We start from the raw sequence: 12,080 nt of genomic DNA, 5'->3' as shown, positions 1-12,080 counted from the left end.
TTGTGATCGTATGATTTTAGAATTCATGGATGCGCTCATTCGTACGAGGTCAGTTTGAACTACCGTTTGAAGGCATAGCCTAGCGGTTGGGGTGGGCTGACGCATCCCCGTCTATCTAGGTCTGTTTCGCACACACAAGTGATGTGTAATTATAGAGAAACTCGTTTTCTCTTAGCGGGGGAAGGATCATTTCTGTTTTTTTAGGGAAGTCACCTTTCTTTCCCTTCGCTCTCTCTACTTCAATGAAGCAAAAATCTGACATACCGATTGTAAGAAAATGCTAACGTTAGCCCATTTTACATCTCCCCAACCCTTTCGTTCACCGCCGACATTGCAGCTGCGGACCTCTCACCCGTCATATCTACTGAAACTGTCGACGGAGTTAGCGCACAAGTGACACATAAATTCGCTCGAGTTAAAAAAAAGGGCAGCTCGCTGCGTGAAGCTCCCTCTTTACATAAATTCGCTTGAGTTGATTTATTTTATTTTATACGTGAAGCTAGGTGAATGGAAGATATTGTGGGATTTTTAGTTGTTAGTCAATTCCTATGTAATGTGAGCCTGTTGGTTTCCACTCTACACATAATTTTTTTTTCTATGGTGGGATTTTTAATTGTTCATCAATTCCTATGTAATGCAAGCCTGTTGGTTTCCACTCCACACATTATTTTTTTTCTACGTGAAGCTAGGTGAATTGAAGATATCGTGGGATTTTTAATTGTTCGTCAATTCCTTTGTAACGTGAGCCTGTTGGTTCCCATTCCACTCTACACATGAATGCTGAAACAAAATCATACTCTACTATGTTGTTGCAGGTGAGTTAAATACTAGTAGATGGTAATATTAAGATCTTTTGAAATTTAGCACTAGTACGTACATATACAGCTATACTGAAGAAGGATTAATTGTTAGTATAACGTATTGGCAACCTAGGCTGGCACGTACAACTTATTGTTAAATGATCTTTATGTAGTATGAGTATTGGTGGTTCAGATAAATATGATTTGGGAGCAAATGTAGTGACCATCAATCAGAGTCAGGTTGTCTGAACTTTAATTCTCTAAACTGCTTCTATCGTACATTTAGGCAGGTGCGATGTTCAATCATTACTCATCCTGATTGCCCTATTGTGTCTGCATCATCTTATACTAGCTAGTGGAGCTATATCTGATTCCAAACCAACTCAACAAGGTATTGGAGAAAAAATGGAGGACCATCAGTCCTCGGCCCTTTGCGGAAAAACAAAATGATCAATGTTGCTTCTGGTTCAGAAACGTTTTCCTCAACCCCTCCATCACAAACCGGATCCTGTCCGACATCTTCTGGTAAAGCCATCTCTGCGCTGCCTCGTCTAGCCCCTCGGGCTTGATGGTCGGCCAGCCCTTCCTTTCAAACGGTGTCTTAGGGTATCGCTGCTGCTTCCTGCTTTATGCTCGGGCTCGGCAGATCAAATTCTACTGGTTCTCCTACAATAATTTGTATCTCCTTGCCGCAGAGATGCAATGGTGGACGGCGCCCAAAGAATGATTTCTCTGGCATGACCTACAGTCCAGCAGGGAGATAAGAAATCTCAGTTTATCAAACGGAATACAGATGAACTAGAGCTGGGGCTCATGTAGTTCATGAACAAGCATAAAACCAAAATACACCATTGTAGCAATAAACCATATTTCATCAAGAGTACTATGTATTACATCTAACTTCAAATGTTCCTCATCAATGCAGTGCAAATCTAAGAGAAATAACACCGAAGAAGATTTTTCATTTCACCAAAGAGAATGCAGATGAAATAGTGCTGGAAGTCGCTGAATAAGAAAAGAAAGATCCACACACACACATCACTGTAGCAATATATCATCTTTCACTCAGAGCAACGTTTCATTTCAAATGTTCCTTGTCAATGCAGTGCAAATCTGTAAAAAAAAATGATGGTATCTCAGAGATACACAGATTTCCATATACCTTTTCAAAACCAGTGCGAATAATAGGCAAAGTACTGGGGTTACAGGTGCTCGTGCAATAAGACTGGCAGTTGCCCACTTCAGTCGTCTGATTGGCTGAAGATCTTGGGCTTGAGGGAATGAATGCAACTGTTTGAATATGTCATGACGAAATTTACAATCAAATAAAGGCCAGTATTTGCAAACATAAGCACACCATCTGTTAATGACAGAATGACTGATACTGAAATAAAGAATATGATCAAAACAGGTCACCTGAGAGCCAAAAATTCACGTCCGTAATATTAATATCTTTGAACATATTGGCAACATAGGCTGGCATGTACAACCTATTGTTATGTAAAACTCATCATAACAAAAAGACAAGAATATCAGTGTTGGTGGTTCAAATAAATATGATTTGGGTGCAAATATAGTGGCCATTAATGACAGTCAGGTTGTCTGAACTCTAATTGTCCTAACTGCTTCTATCGTACATTTAGGAAGGTGCAATGTCCAACCATTACTCATCCTGATTGCACCTATTGTGTTCGCATCATCTTAAACTAGCTAGTGGAGCTATATCTGATTCCGAACCAACACAACAAGGTACTGGAGAAAAAATGGAGGCCCTCGGTCCCTGGCCCATTGTGGAAGAACAAAATGATCAATGTTGCTTCTGGTTCAGAAGCGTTTTCCTCAACCCCTCCATCACAGACCGAATCTTGTCCGACATCTTCTGGTAAAGCCATCTCTGCGCTGCCTCGTCTAGCCCCTCGGGCGTGATGGTCGGCCAGCCCTTCCTTTCAAACGATGTGTCTTGGGGTATCGTTGCTGCTTCCTGCTTTAAGCTCGGCAGATCAAATTCTACTGGTTCTCCCACAATAATTTGTATCTCCTTGCCGCAGAGGGGCAATGGTGGACGGCGCCCAAAGAATGATTTCTCTGGCATGACCTACAGTCCAGCAGTGAGATGTTAAAGTAGCACAAAACAAATCTTAGTTTTATCAAAGGGAATAAACTGGGAGTCATGTAGTTCATGAACAAGTAAAAAACCGACACACAATACTTTTGCAATAAATCACATTTCATATTTTCATTAAGAGTAGTATTTATAACATTTAACTTCAAATGTTCCTCATCAATCCAGTGCAAATCTAAGAGAAATAACAACGAAGAAGATTTTCATTTTATCAAAGAGAATGTGGATGAACTAGTGCTGGGAGTCATGCAATTCACTGAATAAGAAAAGAAAGATCGACATACACCACTGTAGCAAAAAATCATACATTATTTTATTAAGAGGACTACGTATAACATTTAGCTTCAAATGTCCTCATCAATGCAGTGCAAACCTAAGAGAAATAACACCGAAGAAGAATTTCATTTTACCAAAGAGAATGCTAATGAACTTGTGCTAGGAGTCAGGCAACTCATTAAATAAGAAAAAAAAATCGGCACACACCACTGTAGCAATATATCATCTTTCATTAACAGTACTGTCTGCAACATTTGATTTCAAATGTTCTTTGTCAATGTGGTGCAAATCTAAAAAAACGATGGTATTTCAGAGATAGAAAAAATTCCATTATACCTTTTCAAAACCAGTGTGAATAATAGGCAAAACTATTGGGGTTACAGGTGCTCGGACAATAAGACTGGCAGTTCCCCACTTTAGTCGTCTGATTGGCTGGTGATCTTGGGCTACTTTTCCTTCAGGGAATGAATGCAACTGTTTGAATGAGTCATGAGGAAATTTACAATCAAATAAAGGACATTATTTGTAAACATAAGCACACCATCTGCTAATGACAGAATAATTGATAATGAAATGAAGAATATGTGCATACCCAGCTGCCAGTGCTAAGTACTTCAAGGGCTTCATTCATATGCTCTTGATAAATTCCAGCCCCTCTTGTGATCGGCACACATTTTCCTGTGCATACAATTAGTTTTCAGTAGCAAAATCATCAAATTATGTGATACACATCTATGTTGACACTGCCTTGCAACAGAACCTGAAAATGCAAGAATAAAGGAAAAACACAAGCACTCAACATCTAAAGTACCAATTGAACTAGAGGTCAGATGACATAGATGTTAGCTTATCATCGTTTATGTTATAGTAGCACAAAGCAAGGCAAGCATCATATCATTCATTTGATATGTAGTACTGAAAAAGAAACATGCAATTTCATGGTAAATGCATACTATATGGAAAATGTGAAATACAGAACAAATATACAGTAATCAACAACATACATAGTGCTTGGAAAAGTTTGATGTTTTTTAGTTTAACTTTCTAGAGCTAGTCTTGATAGTGAGTGTCATAAATCAGGACCTCTTAGGTAAATAAAAATATCTATGACAGTTGTTAGCGGCTCGGTACACATGACGTGAGTTAGCATAGTAGCAACTCCAAACTATGACGGTATTTGCATTTTAAATGAAAGCATATAAGTGAGAGCGAAAAGGCCTATTTATTAAATGGGGTTAGCAGATGTTTAACTAAAGGATGCAATAAAATGGCACCACTATAGCAACATTTGCTATCTTGAAATTGACTACAATCTACGCCGGAGCACACGCTCCACAGTATGAGTTAGAACAAGTGAAAGTGATGTTTCGGGAAGATAACTAGGCCAACATGATGATATGCGACAATGTACCATACTGAGTACCATCGTCCATAGAAATCAGCGCAAATACGCAATATAAATAACAAAGAAGCACAAGGAGCCTCACCGACTCTAAACATGTAAGACATGAACGCATTTCTGAAGCAGATATCCTCAGCTGTCAACACCCATCTTGCAAGCTTCGCATCTGTAATAGGGAAACCCTTGAATCCCCACATAAACGGGTCATCTATCCTGTACAAAAAGTACAAGTACAGGATAGCCTCGAGGTTACCAAAACTCCGGACACACAAGAACCGTATGCAGAAAACAATATATGCCGCACTAATCTGTAACAGCTGGCACCTATCCATGGCACGGGTACAACACACCAAATGCTAAGACAACACATCAAGATAAGTTAGATCGTTTAGTTAATTGCATAAACAACTTCTAGCATATTGCAATTTCGATAAGTCATGTGGCATCTAAAAAAGAGAGCAATACGCACCTTCGCAAAATGTAACTAAAATTTCAACACTTCAATTAAATCTCTATATGTGGACGCCTGCTGACCGATGAGGTTTGTCCAAAACTCTGAATTATAACTGCAGAGTACCTGAGTTCTAATAATGGTTCGTAGAAATCCACTGCATGATGTTGACCAATAAACTCCAATGAACAGACACGACTGAATGTCTGAATGCATAGCATCAATCCTAAAAGTAAATGACATCGAAGAAGGACTCTGTTTGCAGGTTACCGACCCAAGCAATTTGCACAGATTGGCAACGGGGTGCTGCCACAAGGACAGATCAGAAGCACTTGCACAAACAGCACCGCCGATCTCCCTGCCTAAATCTAGCTCGAAGTCATCCTAAGCAGTAAGCGTAATACACGGGGTGGCGAGGCGAGTGGGGGAGAGGGCGGAGACATACGTGGACATGTGGTTGCTGACGGTGAGGAGCGGCGTGCCGGGGGGCCGCGAGTCGACGACGCGGTGGAGGGCGTCGGCGTTGTGGACGGTGGTGGTGTTGAGCAGCGTCATGTACGCCTTGGCGACGGTGCCGATGGCGCCGATCACCGCGGCGCGCGGGACGCCGCCCAGGTGCCCCGCGCGGCCCGCCCACCGCAGCGTCCGCGCCGCCGCCGCCGCAGCGTCGGCTGACGCCTCCATCTTTTTACTCCTCTGCCGTGTTGGTCGTGGACGGCGGCGGGCAGCGACCCTTTTTCTGCGGCGTGGGCCGGGCCTGCATCAAATTGTGTTAGACGAAAACTTGTGTTAGACCGTGGGCCGGGCCGAGCTGCCAGCGGTTATTCGGCCTCCCGAATTTGACGAAAAGATGATTAGCATCGTCCATGGGTGGGCACACACAGATCCATGGACAAAACAGTTCTATGATATGATATGATATGCATCTACATACTACGGTAGATGCACGACGTGGCAGGGGCTCCGTTTTCTTGTCTTCCCATATGCACCCAACCAATGAGCTGAGCCAACCAAACCAATTCCACAAGCCCATAGCATGTAGGCCATTGGCCAAGGCCCAAATGCAACAGCAGTTTTGTTCAGGTTCAGTCCCTTTGGCACTGAGGCTACACCAATCCAGGACATGGCTAGGGGCGGTCGGATTAGATCGAATTTTCCTCGTACCATCTTCTTTATTATTTATTTTTCGCGGATTCGAATTTGAAACGGATATTGACCGGTTTCGGATTAGAATGAATGCAGATATACCGGACAGCGGATTCGAACCGAAAATGAGACGGACTCGAACCGGAAACAAAAATAGTCAGATATATGTATGCTCTCATCGGTAGATGGGTTGTAGTTCTTGCGAATCTTGAGAGAGATTTAAACTTTTAATCTTGTGTAGTTAAGATAAAGGAGACACAACACCCTAAAACTCGAGCATTGACGGAAATTTAGAGTCAAACATGGTCGCCAAATGAATTTGGTAGACCTTGCAAGATTGGCCTTGGCTTGTGTCTTAAAAATCGGATTATGTGGTTTAACACCTTCGAATTATCCTAATTAAATTTTGAATAATCTACATCATCGTGCTATTTGCTATACCATATCCTATACCGTATCCGGAGCTCCACTCCGAAATCGGATATCCTTACTCGTCGGATTCTTTAGAATTGGGTATGGATACCTTTATATCGATTCGGTGCGGAAACTATTCTATCCATTTACACTCCTAATCGTGGGGCGAGGTGGCAACCGAGAGAGTTTGTGCCAGCGCTACAACCCAATCGACCGGGAGAATCGACGAAAATGCAGAGGCAAGTTAGCAAACTGCAGGTTTGGTTCTGAATTCCCTAGATTAGTTATTCACAGGTTTGATTCTGAATTCCCTAGATTAGTTATTCACTGGCTGATCTTTCAATTTAGATTAGTTACCCTGGCTCTAATTTCTCTACTATTTTGAGATGATGATGTTGTTATGCAGAATTTGTGAACCTTACTATTTAGCGTTGAAAAATTGTGATGCAATTTTCTCTACTATGTTGGATAAGCTGTTTTGTTTACTTCCATTTTACCCGAGTGCTAAAAGGTGCAGGAGTGCAATTTAAACTTAGAAAATGCAAACCATCACAGACGCCATATGCTTCAGTCTCAAGACAGGTGGCTTCACACGAACCACCAGCCAAAGCATCCAAACCCTGGAACTTGAACACCTTATAACCAATAAAAGAAAAACATGGCAGAAAGTTCCATGGTGGACGTGGACACATCTGCTGCAAGATAGTAAGCACGGACGAGGCTCATCCACATCCACGGTCTCTGCTACTACAAAGTTTATAGCCACAAATTGATAACAGAGCAGCCTCCGAGAAGCGCCAGAAATAGCCTTTTTTCGGTGCCACTGCCCCAAACAATGAGCTAACCAAAGCTTCCAATCAGATTCAGAGCGGCCCGCAGCTTCTAGTGCCCTCCATCAGCCCCTCCTGGACAGGCACCAGAAACACAAGCGGAAGCAAGTTGCCGCCGTTTTTCCCATACGATGCTTGTAGTTGAGTCACACTAAAAATCCCCAGTTGCACTTCAACGCGTAAGCAGGAAGAAAGAGTGTAGTGGACGAGAGCGGCGCCACCATCCGGGACACTGCCAAAATCAAGCTTTTTCGGACCCTCATACTTGCACCAGGAATCCAGCGTCCATCAGCGCAACCCTGGACAGCAGCAAAACATTGGCAGAAAACAAGTTGTGTCCATATAAGATATTATCAGTATTGCCATTATTGTTGCCTAATCCCTAAACAAAAACCAGTTGCATAACAGGAGGAAAAGAGTAGGATGGAAAAAACCGGCTGAGCCTGGAGCGTAGTGTTAAGATATAGTGTCAAGACACTCCAATTTGCTTATGCGGCGGTACACAGGCGACATGCACATTCCCAACGTAGGACCCGCGAAGGAGCTTCCCCTGGACCAGTAATAATAAATATATTGCCAAGTGCATGAATGGATGGTGATAGATGGCTTGACCTCTCGTTTGGAGTGAGCACTGTCCAGGTGAGGAGGATCAGAATGTGTATACCGTATTGGTATGCCTGCAGAGGGATGCAGACAGTGGTTTCCTGCGCTACCTGGAATGGACCTGCCTATATAAGTAGATGCTATCCCATAGGACAACACTTCATCCTGTTCAGATTCTGGATAGTAAGATTGGACTCTGGTGCCTGTACACTGGTGGTCAGTCAACATGTCTGACAACTCAAAGAGTGTCCCTCGGGAGCAGCTGCCGTTGGATGAACTCCACCCGCCGCCAATGCCGGTGATCAACCTGGGTCACCTCATTCTTCAACCTGAGACACGACCTGGCGTGATAGAAGATATCACCAAAGCTTGCCATGATCTTGGATACTTCCAGGTATGCTCCGCGAGAACATTTTCCTTTTATCTTGTCATTTCTCTCATTGTCCAGACTCAATGGTTAACATTGCCACTTGTGCACACTGTGCTAGAATGTCGACCAAGGAAACTGACCTTTACAGGGAAAATGTGAGGAAACTAAACTAGATTTGACGTTGCAGAAACGTTCCAAAAAGGGCTGGGAGGACCTTCTTTTAATCACGCAGCTAGTTGTGACGTGTCGTATTTGTTAGTACATGCAGAAGATTCTAACAGAAGCAGTCTTTCCTATACTCAACCACATGATTTGATGAGCTCCCCACTTTTTCCCCCCCCCCCCCCCCCTTGTTGGACACTAACTAGCAGGTGGCAAGCGAACAAAGAAAGCTCATGTGTGTATCCAGTCTGATGATTCCTCCATTTTTTGCAGGTTATAAACCATGGAATCAGTGAATCTATCATGGATGGTGCTTTTGAAGCAGGTTTAGATTTCTTCAAACTGCCAAGTGAGATAAAGGAAGAGTTTGCATCAGACGACCTTCGACAGCCTGTTCGATATGACACCAGCTCAAAGGATGGCATTAGTATGTCACGGGCATTCATAAAGCATTATGCTCATCCCCTCAGTGATTGGATGCAATATTGGCCAGAAAAGCCACCAACCTACAGGTAAAAGACCATCTTACAAAATCTTCTTGCATTCTCAAACTACAGAACTAAATGTGTGTGTCTGTAAGAGTGTAACCCTATTTTTGTTTACTGAAAACAGGGAACACATGGGAAATTTTGCTGTTGAAGTAAGGAGGGTCGCTTTGCAGCTCATGGAGGCAATACTTGAAGGTCTAGGATTGGGCAAGGATTACCAACATGAGAAATTTGAAGAAGGATTGCAGCTAATGTCAGTGAATTGCTACCCTAAAGAATCAGAAGGTGACGTGGCGATAGGGCTGGCGCCACATTCTGATTACGGATTCCTTACAATCTTGCTCACAAGTTGTCGGGGCCTGGAGGTCGTTGATCGCAACAGCAACAGCTGGAAAGTGGTACAGCAACTTCCACATGCATTGCATGTCCACGTAGGAGACTACATGGAAGTTCTGAGTAATGGCCGAGTAAAGACTGTTGTGCACCGTGCTGTTCTGAATCCTGAAGAAGAAAGGATCTCTATAGCTAGCATCCTTGGTTTTGCACTGCATGAGAAGGTCGCCTGTGCCAAAGAGCTAGTGGATGAACAAAATCCCGAAAAGTACAAAGAGAGCAGCTTCAATGACTTTCTAGATTTTCTCACAAGTAATATGGACAACAAGGACAGGAACTTTCTTGGGAGCATTAGGATGTGAGGAGCATAATTACTAATTGAGGTATAATCATTACTTGAAGCCCAAAAGCAGATACTATGATAAGCTCTATGCTTACAAAGGTTCACCCCTGTCTGTTCGGATTACTTATCTGTAATAGTTCTAAATCATGTATCGGTAGTTTGTTCCCATGTTGTCTACTATCCCTTTAATCGTAATATTGTAACGGGTCTGTAACAGGTAAAGAAAAATCCACCATGTAAATTTATCCAGTACGATGTATTGTACTATGCTAAAACTTTCATGTTACACATGGATGAATTACATTATTCTTCGAAAGAAAACTGTAGGGGGGGGGGAGCCTAATGAATTATCCCTCACTTCTTTCAAATTTTTGACTCTACATGCCACATTAATGGATATATGCCACTTTGATATCGGCATTCCAGGGCATGCTACTTGTAATAGTACCAGTTCTGATAGATGTCAGTTTTTAATTTGCCAGTCTCTCCCTTCGTGACATGCCTAGTTTAGTAGTTTAACTGATTTGCAAATTTATGACATTTCCAGAGGAAACCGAATCGGAAGTTAAACACCGACTAGGTCTCAAACACTAGCGAAATTCAGTTAGAAAGGAGCTGGTAACCCAACCAAAGTCGAAACTACCGTCGCTAAACTCACATCAATCCTTGGCAAGGCTGGTCCCCCTGATGCGCAATTAGAGTATCATGAATGCGGTTTCATTCCGGTTTCTAAAATGTAGGGTTGGGAAATGGAAGAGGAATATGAAGATGAAGAAGAACCCTCCTTAGCAGCACATTCTGAGTGTCAAGTGCTCAATTGGAGTGACACTGGGGGAATTGTCCTGGAGGGCACCTAAACCCTGCCTTCAGAGACCCCAACTTGGTAGATGTTGGCACATAGTATACCACTACGAAAACTAAAGAATTCAAGGACCAAGCGATCCATTGCAAGCTTACACCACACTTCGGACCACCACCACTCCCTGCCCGCTATTGGCGTCTACAAACGCCGTATAAGCGTCTCGAGGACTCGTCTACGGGGAACTCGGTATCGGCGGGGGCACCGGCGCCAGACCGTGCCCAGAGAGTTAGAAGCAGCGGGCAGATAAGGCAGCTTGTACTAACCCGCGCGGTGCCGTCGCCGAGGAAGCAGATGCAGCCACGGTGCAATATGGGGAGGCGTCGGGACGTACCATTACCGGCGGCGAGATCCCGGGCCGCTGCGCCGCCGCCAAACACCGCCGTCCCGGCCGTTGAGGCATTTCGGCGGCGTCTCACTGGAATCGCCTGCGCCGGTAGTGCTTCCGATCTTCCAGCCTTTCCACGACGTTGGACTGGCCTGGAATGGACTCGAGAGTTGGGCTGGGCCCGAATCCAAAGCCTTTCCACGACGGGCCGCCTTGACTACTCAAGAGCCCCTCCCTTGTCTATAGCAAATTCGGCGACTCCTATTTGACGCTCGTTGCGCATGTTTGGGGCGCAATGCAGATTCCTTCAGTGCGGCATCGTGGGCTGGCCCATTTTGTCGGTGATGGGGATGGAAGAAGGTGCCACAGAGGAAGAAGGCGACCACGCGCCCCCACCTCGCCTGAGACGGCGAAGAGCGGCTAGGCGCGGCGTCATGGGCGGAGGTGAGACAGAAAAACTTAGGGGTTTGCGTGTGGGGCTCATTGGAGAACTTAGGGGAGGGTGGGGAATCGTCAGAGAACTTAGGGAAGGGTAGGTGTAGTGCGGGTGAGGGCTCGCCGAAATTGGAGGAGCTTTAGAGGGAAGGCGGCGCGGCGGTGGCCGTTGCTCGTGTAGGGCGGCAATGCGGGTGTAGGAGGTTGCAGCCGGCTATAGAGGCGGGGGGCTAGCAGCAGTGGTCAATCATGGAGATGAGGAAGACGGTGCGATGCGAGGTGGGCCGACCCATGTGCTATTTTCTGCACGCGGCGATCTGGAGTGAAGCTAGCGGCTAGATCTGGAGGTGGCCTACGAGAGTAGCTAAGTAGCCCATTAGGCCCGCGAGTTGACTAACCAACTCGACGTGATTATTGTAAACCCTAACCGAGGGTGCTCATATGAACACCCGACGTGGCACCCTAGATGGATTGATGCGATCCTCCTACTACTCGTAGTCACGATAGCAGACTTGCGACACCCCATTGTAACTCTCCAATCAATAGTCAATACACACAAGCAGGAAATAGGCCTTTTATTACTCTCTGGAAGGGCGGAACCTAGGTAAACCCTTGTCCCAGTGCAATCTCAATCCGTAGATGGCTATGTCTCCCGTGCTCTGCACCTATCAAGCGCTATCCATGTAGCATCTGTCGTGGTCACATAAACAACATACTG

At 44.5% G+C, this 12,080-nt stretch overlaps 2 protein-coding genes and 1 pseudogene across 2 annotated transcripts; 1 reads left to right on the top strand and 2 right to left on the bottom strand.

Annotated features, from left to right (window-relative positions):
• Window positions 1-1,250: 1,250 nt before the first annotated feature.
• LOC124670924 lies at window positions 1,251-2,589 on the bottom strand (annotated as a pseudogene).
• LOC124674966 (N-acylphosphatidylethanolamine synthase-like) lies at window positions 2,218-5,353 on the bottom strand. The gene is made up of 4 exons (XM_047211020.1): window positions 4,686-5,353; window positions 3,791-3,876; window positions 3,535-3,672; window positions 2,218-2,895 (listed from the first exon to the last, which is right to left on the bottom strand). The coding sequence occupies exons 1-4, from the start codon at window positions 4,930-4,932 to the stop codon at window positions 2,608-2,610; spliced, it is 759 nt and encodes a 252-aa protein (XP_047066976.1). The 5' UTR covers window positions 4,933-5,353; the 3' UTR covers window positions 2,218-2,607.
• A 2,769-nt stretch (window positions 5,354-8,122) lies between these two features.
• Window positions 8,123-10,004, top strand: LOC124676440 (flavanone 3-dioxygenase 3-like). Its single transcript, XM_047212502.1, has 3 exons — window positions 8,123-8,438; window positions 8,850-9,088; window positions 9,189-10,004. The coding sequence occupies exons 1-3, from the start codon at window positions 8,271-8,273 to the stop codon at window positions 9,757-9,759; spliced, it is 978 nt and encodes a 325-aa protein (XP_047068458.1). The 5' UTR covers window positions 8,123-8,270; the 3' UTR covers window positions 9,760-10,004.
• The last annotated feature ends 2,076 nt before the right edge of the window (window positions 10,005-12,080 follow it).

This window comes from Lolium rigidum, chromosome 7, assembly GCF_022539505.1.
Source record: "Lolium rigidum isolate FL_2022 chromosome 7, APGP_CSIRO_Lrig_0.1, whole genome shotgun sequence".
Taxonomy (NCBI): domain Eukaryota; kingdom Viridiplantae; phylum Streptophyta; class Magnoliopsida; order Poales; family Poaceae; genus Lolium; species Lolium rigidum.
Note: the sequence above shows the minus strand (reverse complement) of the source record. Positions and strands in the feature narration are given on the sequence as shown.

What these genes read in the sequence shown, in the direction of transcription:
- LOC124674966 (XM_047211020.1), bottom strand. Translation starts at nt 4,932, where the DNA reads ATGGATAGGTGCCAGCTGTTACAGATTAGTGCGGCATATATTGTTTTC. An exon ending in GTCTTACATGTTTAGAGTCG is followed by an intron (nt 3,877 to 4,685) that starts GTGAGGCTCCTT and finishes TTGTATGCACAG; the next exon opens with GAAAATGTGTGCCGATCACA. An exon ending in TACTTAGCACTGGCAGCTGG is followed by an intron (nt 3,673 to 3,790) that starts GTATGCACATAT and finishes TCATTCAAACAG; the next exon opens with TTGCATTCATTCCCTGAAGG.
- LOC124676440 (XM_047212502.1), top strand. Translation starts at nt 8,271, where the DNA reads ATGTCTGACAACTCAAAGAGTGTCCCTCGGGAGCAGCTGCCGTTGGAT. An exon ending in ATGATCTTGGATACTTCCAG is followed by an intron (nt 8,439 to 8,849) that starts GTATGCTCCGCG and finishes CATTTTTTGCAG; the next exon opens with GTTATAAACCATGGAATCAG. An exon ending in GAAAAGCCACCAACCTACAG is followed by an intron (nt 9,089 to 9,188) that starts GTAAAAGACCAT and finishes TACTGAAAACAG; the next exon opens with GGAACACATGGGAAATTTTG.